Source organism: Poeciliopsis prolifica, unplaced genomic scaffold, assembly GCF_027474105.1.
Source record: "Poeciliopsis prolifica strain line A6 unplaced genomic scaffold, Auburn_PproV2 SCAFFOLD004, whole genome shotgun sequence".
NCBI lineage: Eukaryota > Metazoa > Chordata > Actinopteri > Cyprinodontiformes > Poeciliidae > Poeciliopsis > Poeciliopsis prolifica.
In genome coordinates this window covers 7710772-7723028 of record NW_026562379.1, presented here as the reverse complement: position 1 = coordinate 7723028, position 12257 = coordinate 7710772, and the positions used below count along the sequence as shown (strand labels likewise).

General features: G+C 36.1%; 1 protein-coding gene across 1 annotated transcript in view; it reads left to right on the top strand.

Annotated features, from left to right (window-relative positions):
- kirrel3b (kirre like nephrin family adhesion molecule 3b) overlaps positions 1 to 12257 on the top strand; it is a 204815-nt gene that overhangs the window by 137231 nt on the left and 55327 nt on the right. The window contains exon 5 of the mRNA XM_055028836.1: positions 252 to 401. Within this exon, the coding sequence (XP_054884811.1) occupies positions 252 to 401 (150 nt within the window). The remainder of the gene's footprint in view (positions 1 to 251; positions 402 to 12257) is intronic.

Sequence of the window (12257 nt, the reverse complement as noted above, 5' to 3'; positions counted from 1 at the left end):
AATGAACAATCTAGCCACATAAACTAATAAAGTAATCTATCCTCGACTCCCTTAAAATTATCTTCTTTTACAGCTCAGTTAATGTGCTTATGCCAGTGCTGTGTAAGACAGTTTGCAAAAGAGTAATTCATTTGATACATGAAAATAAGAAGGAAGAAACAAATACAGAAATGTACACACTTGCTTTTGGCAGATGAACTATATTTTGACACTGAAGGTGAGATAAACTAAACAAATTGTTTACATTGCAGGCTATCCACGTTACACAGTGATTGGCGACCATGGCTCAGGGGAGCATCATTTGCGCATCCAGCGTGTCGAGCTAATGGACGATGCAGTGTTTGAGTGCCAGGCCGTCCAGGCTGCCATGAGGTCCCGTCCTGCCCGGCTCACTGTGCTGGGTAAGTCAGAACTAAGTACACACAGTCATCAAACAATACAGCTGTGGAAGAGCCAGCCACCGTCCAGTCACAGCTGAGCAAGCCCATGTTTTTGTAGAGATTTCAAGGTTATGTGGTACCAAAAATACCTCTCTAGGATTATTAAAAAATATATATATATTCATATATATTATTCAGGACAGAAACATTTTGCAGCCGTCCTTTGTCTTCTGTTAATCCAAGATCAAGTTTATGGTAACGATTCCAAGAATTTCTCCTTAGCTCTTTCTGGAAGATTCCAAAGCATTTCTAAGCCAGAAGGAATAAATAGAGGGTCTGTTATTCCCCATTTCAACTTTACTTAAATGCACATATCCTGCTTTCACTGTTAGACCTTTGCTTTTTTTTTTGGTCAGCCTAGACATGAGTTGTGTACCTGTAGGTATTATAACATTTAAGACATTTTAAAAAAATAAAAATAAAAACAATGGTTTGGTCACAGTGCTTACACTATGTACTCTATATAAAGTCACTCATTGAAAATGAGTGATTGTGTAGTTGTAACAAATTTTAAAAGGATTTCAGACCAAAGAGTTTAGTTTATTCAGCAACAGGAGAATAAAATAGAAGAGCTCTAATCATTATTGTAACACTGGAATAATCACCCATGGTTCTTTTACAGTAATTTAAATTCTGTCCTAGTCATGTAAATTTTGCAAGTTTGCAACACCTAGAAATGTTTTAAATATAATTTAAGCTTGCATGACATGCTCCAAATAAGCATAATTGCTCAACATCCCCTCTCCACAAAACTACGACCAGTAGTTCAGGATAAATAAAAAAATATATATTCCTTTTCTGGTTTAAATTTTTGTTCAGGTATTTGGCCTGTATTCTGGTAAATGCACTGTAAACGGTCAGTGTAAATAATGGCCCTGGACACTACTCTGACTCCTGGGAAAAGTTCATTCTGTCAAAAAGTCCTTAGAGTCCCTCTAGTGAGATTTGGATCTGCCCCATGGTCTCCTCCCAGTGGAACAAGCCTGGGAAACCTTCAAAGAGAGGTACCTAGCAAAGTCTAAACCCGGAGATCCCACTGGAAAACAGAGCTCTTCAATTAAGCTTTAAGGCAGAGCACAGTTACGGGAGAGGAAGCTTGTTTCAACCGCTTGCTTTCAGGGTCTCATTTATGATCTAAATGCTTTGAGCAATTATCGTAGATTATGAATTGCTCAGGTCAAAATTACGGATCTGTAAATGGAGAGCTATGCTTTTTGGCTCATTGGGCTCTTCACCGTAGCAAACTAGAGAAATGTCACTAATGCAGGCACCTCCAAAATACACCACAATACTTCCCTAGATGTACATGACTGCTCATGACCAAACCAGGAACAAGTCTCCTGGGGACAATTTGAGTTTACAAGATTACAAGATTAAGCATAAAATCAACAAAGACAAAGAAAATTATTTAGTTGGTAAAATGCTGTAGACGGGACTTTTGGCTCTATTTGTACAGTTTCATTCTAATTTCCTTGTCTCATGTCTTCATTTTCAAAATTACTTTGAGAGCTCACCTAGTCTTAATTTTTCTTTAGTGGGTTACCACTGTGGGCTGTCATTTCTGTCTTACTAGGTAGCACTTTTAGGCTCATCCCTCTTTGTTAGTCCCTTCAAGCTTCCTGCTGCCTCATACATTCTCCTCGACTGAATGGTTGCAGAGGAAATAGCTGGAGTCCAAGAAGGAGCAAAGAGAACAAGAGAAAAAAATTTAAAAAAAGAGAAGGGGAGACCAAGCGGGGCGTCTGCCACGCAGTCCAAACCATCAGCCACTGATCCGCCTTATTGATTCAGCCTAATGAAAAGTGAAACTAACGATTTGTAGGAAAGCAGGAACCCAGTAAAGAGAAGAGAGGGGAAGACAAAGTGAAGCATAACTTTCTTTGAAAATGCTTATAAATAAATGTGCTTATTGTTACTGAGACTTCAGCAAAATGTCACTGTCTAATATATCTGCCTGTAATTATCAATTTTTCAAATTACAAAGGCAGAAATAAGTGTAACGTTAGTTTCACGTAATAAAAAGTGGTGGCTAATTAATTTGATAAATTTTGGTGTAGGCCTAATTGTATTTTCACAAAGTGGCATGTATGCTATCCTCCTTCATACCACATTCCTTAATATAAATTTCTATGCTTGAGAATTTAAAAACAACATTATAATTCCACATAAAGCATTCAACTATGGGGAAGAAAATACACTATGTAGTTTGCAATTTCTATTTTCTATATTTGCTGAGAGTTTGAGTTTTGGTAGTTTTGGAGTTTTCTTTAATTTTGCGTCTTGTTTTCTAGGTTGTTATAGATTTATCTCTGGATTTCTAACTTTTCCTCTTGTAGAAATCCTATGCCTGAAAATGTTGTAAACAACATCTGTTGTGATTTTTTTTTGTTTCAACAGATCAATTAATTATCACATCTTACACAGCTTTTGTTTCCACCATAGGTGTAAATCATTTCAAAGCTAGCATTTAAATTGTGGCTTTTCTTTTTTTTTCTTGTGAGAGAACATGTTTCTGGCATAATTATTTAAGGTCTTGATTTGACAACAAAGACATCATTGTACATGTTGCAGGTACTTTTTTCAAATCCCTTGGCCCAAAATTCTTCAGCCATGGACAAAATCTCAGTAACTAAATGTTTGCTACGTGAAACGAGTCAAGGCAGTTCCAGAAAACTGACAAAAGCTGCAAATTGCCTTTATTCAGTTGATGATAAATTAGTCAATGTTTCCCTGTAATCCATGTATTGCAGTTTTCATGCTTTTCTTATTTGGTAGTCATAATATCTTTGAAGTATTGAAAATGCTGCTTTTTAGTGTCTTTTCCAAAGTAGAAAAGAGAAAGCAACTGTTTTGCAAGTAAGCCTTGGTCAGTGCTGAACTCCTGTGTTTTAGGCTGATCAAAAAATGAAAATTTAACACAGATAGAAATCTGCAATTTTTGTGCTTTGGCATTATTAGCCAGTTGCAAATCTCGTTTGTCCCTTTGTTAGCATTTCTCCAAATCCTGCTGTAATATATATCACTAAGTGTTATCAGTCAGTCTGACAAGCAATCTTTTTTAGAAAATAATTGTATTCTTAGTCTTCTTGTATGAGTCTGCTTTATTGTGATCAAGGTATTTCAATTACATCAAAATATTGTGCTCAAAATGTTTTTGAAAAGAAATTATCTATTCGTGTCAAATTAACCCACTTTACTGTATCAATTCTCAACTTATATTGGCTTTTTTCTTAGTTTTTTGGATGTATTGTTGCTTGGCAAAGCAACTTAAACATGTAATATTATCACCAACTCAGTGTGGACTGGGAGCCTACATAGGAAAACAACAACAAAAATGGATTTGTTCTTCTACATTAGTTTCTTTTAAGTAGCATGCCATGGGATACCTGCACATCTGACTCCATCACCACCATTTACATTTACAAGAATTCATTTAATCCCATACTAAGCTGTTATTTACTTATTAGCAGAAGAATAAAACACTATTTATCCAGGTCTTTACATTTTGTTGTGGCAAAAAGAACAAATGCTGCAACTGTTTTTTTTTTGTTTGTTTGTTTTTATTCCCTGTACACACCACAGCAGAGAAATGGAAAGTCTTCTTTTCAGCTATTTGGCTTACTTAGGGTGAGAGAGTTTATCACTTCCCCCCAAAAGGTAGAATAGAGGGTGTTCGTTTAATCCTCTGCCAAGCAAGATGACTTCTGAAAGCACTGCCGAGGAGAACTTCAGGCTGACGTATACGGATGGTAATGGAGAAAATATATGCAAGTCCTGTGTCACTGCAAACTCCAAGCTGTCAATTACTTGCCAGTGTGTGACAGTGAGTGTATTGACTGGGAAGAAGGCTACGGCGATACACACCTACAGTATGGTCACACATGGGTAGAAATGCACAGGAAAATATACACATAATACACACACACCTATAAATTTACTAGCACACATACACACAGAAACTTTTTTTTTCCTTACCTGACAGCAGAATAAATCCAAAGTAAAAGTCTCTCTTGGATCTTACATAACTCAATATCAACCAAACTCCGCTCTGTGCCTTTTCAGACGAAACTCTCTTCAATGACTTTGATAGGTTTGAAAATAGCATAGGACAAATATGTTCTCCCATAACTCTCATGGAACAGTTTTTGCTTTTCACCTTTCTGCTTTTCACATTAATGTCGCAACTAAATGGAATCAAATGTTGAGATAGGCTGACCTTACTAGCCCATCTATTTCCAAGCAAATATGGCATATGGTTTTATTAAACCTACTGCAGACAGCTGTCAATGAAGAAACAGAAAGATAATGCATAACACTGATTACATCAAAACTCGCGAAGGATAACAGAGGTCCCTCTTTGAAAATCTCATGGAACTAAACTGGCAGTGTACTTAAACCCATACAAACATTTGTGCAGCTTGAAGGCTATATCTTCAGATGCCAAAGGAAAAATCAAGGTCTTGTGAATTAGTCATGAGGGACGTGAATGGAGGGTTTCAGGTCCAAAAACTACCCCTGAGGCCAATTATACCACTTGTAGTAAGTTGGCACTGCTTCAGATTTTGCTCTAATCTTTTTACCTCACCTCAGTTTAGGAAAGACTGTACTGGGGGAGAGAGATGACTGCTCCCTTATTAAGGTTTAAAATAAAAAAGAAATCTCCTAAGTGTATACACGTGGCAGTCTATTCAACAAGTAAAGACGTGTCACGCCAAATGTGATGGCTCCTGATTCTTTTGTAAATTGGTCATTGACAAGATTTTCTTTGTCAGAGTTTGGTCCTTACCCATTTCTTTATATATATATATATATATATATATATATATATATATATATATATATATATATATATATATATATATATATGTGTGTGTGTGGGTGGTGGGCGTGTGTGGGTGTGTGTGTGGTATCCTACTTCATACAACTAACTAAGCTGCTCTTTTTAAGCCATGAAATCAATTATTCCAAATTATTTTGTACATCTATACATTTATAACATCCAAATGTGTTAGTCTGGAGCGTGGCGCTACCTCCTCTCCATCCTACTTTTCAGTAAATCAACTTCCTCCTCATACTGTATTATTAATTGGTGAAATAGCTTGTATTTAAATCAACTAATTTTACATGTTGTCTAGTGTCCCAAGCAGAAATGTTAGCTATATGCGGTCATGTGATGTTGTAGCTCAGCCTGTTAAAAAATGCACAGAGCAAAAATATGCAATCTATGAATAACTGCAGTATACTTACCCAACCTTAAAGCTACAGTAGGTTCTGATGGCAAATCCACTCTTCTAATTTAAAGTGCATCCATGATTCGTCAGGCACAGAGTAAAACCCCTCAGAGAGGCTCCTGTTGCCTCAAATATAAAATGTCTTGCCTTCCCCTGGTAATAAAAACTAAGGTCCAACACCACTGAGAGTTACTCATGGATAAAATTTCTGGTAGTGCATAAAATAACGAGATAACTATAGTCAAAATGTACTCAAGTTAAAATATATATTTAGCCACTTAAAAAAGTTAATCTCTCTCTATTTCTTTTTATTTATTTTCTTCTCAGCAAAGAACAACTACAAAACAAAACTTAGTAAAAGAAGCTATGTTCTGTACCACATTTGATAAAGGGGGCAGCACCAAGTATATACAGTAAATTAAAATGGTATATATTAAAGAAGGAGAAAGGCTTAAAACAGAAGAAGATTAAAGCTAAGTCTTTCAAATGGAAATGTATGGCACTCTTTGAGCATAGGAAATAGACCGACAGACCAGGACTAATGTGATTCAATTTCTTGGTCCTATTTAGAAAAACAAAAGCATAAGACATGTTTAGTAATAGTTCAGATTCAGCAGGTGAAATTACAACTTTATTGCAATGGTAATTATTTATATATCTGACTGTGTCTGACAAACAAATATAACAAAATTGGTGGGAATGTTTAAAAACAAAAAACATATTTAACTTTCGTACCTACAGAACAGTGTTATGTTTTCACTTGACTGTACTTGTAATCACTTTTCTCACCAATTAATCCTGCTCGATTACAGTTTTTACTGGTTGAATTGTTGAATTTATATTTGACTTTTGACAGGATCACTTGTTCAATAATTGGGAAGAGATCTATGTAAAGTTTTTTTTTTTTCAGGGAGTGAAACTCAAAGACCTTCCCAAACATTTGTCAAAATGAAAAGCATTCACGAACACAATGTGATGCCTGTTGTATAACAGACATAATTGATAGCATGCCATTTGAATGAACCATTGTGGGCAAGATATTTGTTTTCCCTTCCCCTTGCATTGTTAATGTTTTGGACCCACGCTTCGGCAACAATATTCATGTGCACAAAGGCCCAAGGGTACCTTTTGTTATTGTTGCTTCCAACTGCCAACGCTGAATCAGCCATTTCAGTGGATAAGTCGGAATTCATTATTTCTCAAGGATCATGCTGCCATCTTTTTAGTAATGGAAATTAACTTGAAGGGCATGGTATAAAAGGCAGAAAAGGCTAGAAGAAAAGTAAAAGTAAATGAGGAGTTTTAACTCTTTGTGCTGAAAAATTACAAAACTGCTTCACATTAAAATTGAACTTTGTTCATATATAAAATGTTTGACAACCCTTAAGTGCTTAACATCATTTTATGATATTTTGAAGAAAGGTGTTAGGTGCTCAAATGCTTTTCCTGATTTAGAGAACAAAAGTAATGGTTTGGTCTCATTTTACACAATACATCAATAGAATGATTAAAGTATTTTTTTTAAACCTGCAATAGAAGAACTTTATTTTTGGGGAACTTTGTACTTAATGTAATCAATTTGCAAAAAATAGAAAAAAATCTATTTTTCTCCATATCGTGGCAATTCACAACATGTCGTCTCAAGGTAATTTGCAAAACAAAGTCAATGTAATCATACATATTACAATTGATTCTAGTGATCAAATTATTCATCAATTGCAATTTAATATTGAACTTAAGTTTTGAATAAGTTTTCTATGTGTAAAAATCCAGCAGATTGAATTGAGTCACTGACGTGCAACATTCACTCTTCCTGGACAGGCATGCAGTAACAGTATACAAATCCTAATGTAGCGAAGCATACACAAGGAAAATACCTCATGCATGAGAGAAAAATCTCCCCTTCAACAGGATGAAACCTTTCAGCAGAACCTGTCTCAATACAAATAGCCATTTGCCATGACCAACGAGGGATTTGAAAAGACAGAGCAGAATGCACCACAAGAAACAGAAGAACTGATGTAGGAATACTTTCAGTGTCAATAAATAAAAAATGTTAACTGCAGAAGAGGGGCTTTTAGCTGCTGTCATTATTTCAGCCAGTTCCCCTATCCAGGAAGGTATCAAAGTTAGCGGGACAAGATATACCTTCCATGGAGAGTGAACAAACTGAGAGAAAACATAATGTTAACAGTTAAAATAACTATAATGCAAATCGGAGAGTTGTAGAAGACAAAGCATGTAGAGTGAGGAAAAACAGTCAGTTTGTTTTCCAGCAGCCTAATCCTCTTGCTATATAACTATACAGGTACTTAAAGAAAACCTAAACCTAACTGAACAGTCTTGTGTTTACCTGTAGTCACCTTTCTCACCAATTACTTATGTTCAAATTAGACAAGAGAAAGATAGAACCAAGGAGAACCGGTTTTCCAGACTGCATTGTTCCCTACCGAATTAGGCTGTACCTTCTTCTGCTTCTCTGTCTCCAGGATTACTCCCTCTTTCATCCAAAAGCTAGGCAGTTGACTGTCGATATATGCCGAGAAACACGTGAAATGCATGATTAACACGCCCAGATAATTCTTGTAATCCTCTACTCAAAAAAACTATTTTATGTTTTTGCCTGTAACCTTTGTCAAAAAGAACATGTTAAGTCTAGTCTTAAAATACACAGGGTGTCTGGGACTGAAACTGTGAGCTAATTCAATTGGAGGAACCTGATAACTAAAATATCTGCCTCCCATTCTACTACTTTTATAAATTCAAGGAATCACCAATATAAAACCTGCAGTATGAATGTGAAATGCTTATGTTAGGAACATATGAAATAATCAGATCTCTGATATATGATGAAGTTTGATTATTAAGGACTTTATAAGTGAGATGGAGAATTATAAATTCTACTCTGGATTCAATGGGGAGCCAACCAAGGCTCGCTGAAGTAGGATAGATATGGTCTCTCCACTGTTTTTCACCAGTAAAAAATGGACTTACTCACTGACACTTTCAATGTTTTTGAAATTTGCAGTGAGTATTATTTTTAGTTGAGTTTACATGGCTACATGTGCATGCATGGACTCTCTCCAGATTCTCTGTTTCATCCCACAGTCCAAAAACATGCATGTTAATTTAACCGGTGATCATAATTTCATCTTGGAAGGGAGAGTGTGTGGGTGTGCATTGGTGATACGTGTGTTGGCCCGGTGGTGGGCTGGCACTCTGTCCTGGATGTATTAGCCTCTCGTCTGAATATAGCTTGTACTTGGTCCAGAAACCCCTCTAATGAACATGAGCGAGATTATCTGGATAGCAAGAAATGAGATATTGGCTGAATTGACTTAGCATATATTGTAGCGTACAGTGTAGTTGAGACTAACTAAAGTAAACCACTGGTATATCAATGCTGTTGGTATAAAATAGTAACGTCCTGCTTGGTCTCAGACCTTTTCATCCTACCTGTAATTTTCAGCACCTGACTTCAAAAATTCTAAATTATTAATTTAAGGTTGAGGAATAGAAAATTATGTTTTGATTATAATTGTTACAATAAAAAAACAAAATATGGCAAGGTCATCTATTAAGCTGTAAAACTGATGCCTCAAACTTTCTGTGTGCTTGGATATCGATATGAATTATCCAAGTATACAGCTGTACAATAAGCTCTCAAGTTTAATGCAAAAGCAAAAGAAAATCTCCAATGAACAAGTAACTCAATTGGAGACAGAACCAAATCTAAAATAGCCATGTCTCCTTTACTATAGTGCCTTTAAAAACTTTTGAAGTCTCATTAAATTTTGTAACCAAATCCTGTTTCACTAGAGTTGGACTAAGCCTCACCATCTCAGAAGTATAAACACATGTAAGTGAAGATAAGGTGTCCGAAGCTGCAGTCATTCTAGAAGAAAGTCTGACTGTAACATTCATATTTCACTTTTTTCTCTGCTATGTTCTCTGCAACTCGAGACAGGAAGATAACTACATCTATGATATCAGAGCCTGAGAACAGGTGCGTGATTATGGCTGACAGATTGCAAGCAGGATTTTTTTTTTTTTTGTCTGTCTTTCTACATTTCTGCTGAAGGAGAAAAGATGATGTGAATACATCTGTGCTCTGCACAACAAGAGCTCCGACTGTGTACAGGTGTTGAACTGATTGTGAATTCATTCTCTTTACTAAATGTGTGTTGCCTTGGCTGTAAATTCAACAGCTATTGGAAAACTCTCTTCTTGCACTTACAAAACTTTTTAAAAGCTATCGGGTGAATAATTGGCAAGAACCAAAAATATAAAGCTACTATTTTTAAAAATATAATTTGGAATCTGAAACGTGAAACTCCTGCCTCCTCACTTTTAAACACATACACACACGCAAGACTGAAAACTATAGCAACAATGCGGTGAACAGCAGTGTCAGCACCCTCACAATCTGTGCTGAGCGTTGTCTGCAGCTACACATGGCTAAGCTGCATTCAAGCAAGTGTTTATCTGATCTGGCATCTCCTCATTTTGTTTTCATCCTTAGTTCATTTCATCTGGTGCTATTTATAAATATCAAGGGTATTACTACCAAAGACCCTCTGCATTCATTAAAATGTTTCACTACTTGGGGAAGAAAGGGAGTTCTGACCCGACTATTCAAAGCCTTGAGTCCCCAAATGTTAAGAAATACTAGTTTGGGGAGAATGAGAAACTTTTAAGGTAAGAGTTCTAAAATATGTAGGAAGGAACGGGAGAAGAATCTTGAATGAGGAATACAGATCCACTTACAATAAGGTCTCACTGCCCATCAAAATTGATGAACAGCAGTGTGTTTGTAGTGTCTTTCATCTGATCCAAAGTGCTTAGAAAAATCTAATCGGTTTTCTCTTCAGAGTAACTTCATTTCATTCTGCAAATTGTCTAAGGACCATTTCAGACCTCTCTAACACTTTCATTCAGGTACACATTTGCTAAATACCATTAGCAAGATCTTTCAGTGTATTTATATAGATAAAAAATAGCTTAACTAATTCAACTGCTAATTAACAAAAATCTAAATCAGCTGCAAACTTCAGTGTTGTATTTTTCATATGAAATAACTGTAAGCTGTTTTTTTTTTAAACTTACTAAGCAAGTGCTTCTTCAGCATACTGTCACCAAGATAAGGAGAGCACTTATCAGGTTGAAGATAGATGATAATTTGTTTTTAAAAAATGCTCATACACATCCCTTCTCTCTGTATCAGATCTATTTTTGTGTTTTGCAGCCTTTAATTCAAGTTCAACATTGTATTGACACATGCAAAGCAAAAACATGCTGCCTGGTACAATTTACTTACTTTGCTGTTTGCAATGCCTGTTGAAAAGACAAAAGGTAACAAAGATTTAAACAATTATTTATAAAAATACAAGAAAATGTTGTCCACAGGGACAGACAAGAGAATTTCTCTCTTTACTAGCTTTCTCTCTAAATCATGCAAATAAACTATAAGCAAATTGTTGGCAGTGTGAATGTAGGTATTCCATATTACTTCCCACTTTATTAGTTGTTATAGAATCTGATGGCTGAGGGAAAGAAAAAGGTTGTTGAAGCTAGTATTCCTTCCTTTCGGTCTTTTATAAGATATGTGAAAAGTCCGTATTTGGGTCCAGAGGGGTTTTTGACAATGGAGGAAACTCTCAAGTACACTCTGCAGTTGAAAATGTACTGCACAGTGGATAGTGGAGTCCTGATGAACCTCTCAAATTTGTTTCTCACTCTCTGCAAGTGTTTGTGATCCATGACAGTGGCACTGCCACTGTATCACATAGTGATGCAGCTGGTTTAGATCCTCTTAACGTTGCATCTTCCTGAGAATTCCTGAGGATCTCAGTCAACATGGCAAACTTCCTGAGCTTCCTCAGAAAATACAACTGCTGGTGTGCACCCCAAGTTATTTGAAAGTGCTCACCCTCTCTTCCACAAGCTCTCAAATGAGGAGTGGGTGATGAGGTCTCCTCTCCTTCTTCATATCCACTATCAACCATGGAGGTTGTCATCCTCACATCATTCTGCCAGATTTGCCTCTCTCTTAGAGATTCCAAAACAAGCAAAAGATTATCTGTCTATCAAACCATTCTCATGTTAATTTTTGTCATCTTCTTATAGAGAAATAAACCAGTCACTAGTAGCCCTCTGGATCATGTCAGTTAAAGTATAGAAGACATTATATTGCTGTCTTAAAGTCTTAGGAAAGATGGAAAACACAAAATCTTAAATTCTTGGGTGAATGCTACCTTTCCAGTTAACATGCCACCTATGTGTTTACCTATTTAACACCTTCATGCTGTTATTACTGGTTCAGAAATATTCATGAAATATTAAAAATGATCCACCTCCCCATAATGCCCTCTATTTAAATATTGTCTACAACATGTAAATCCTACAAAGTGTCAAAAACATGAATTAGATATTTTCGTCCTCATTGAAATGATCTCATTTCACAGTTGCTTCGTATTTGTCGGCAGCACATTCTATTCCAACACATCCCAAAGGTGCTTGATTAGTTTGAAATCTGGTGAGTGTGGAGGTCATTTAAGAACAGTGAAGTTACTTAATGTTCAAGAAT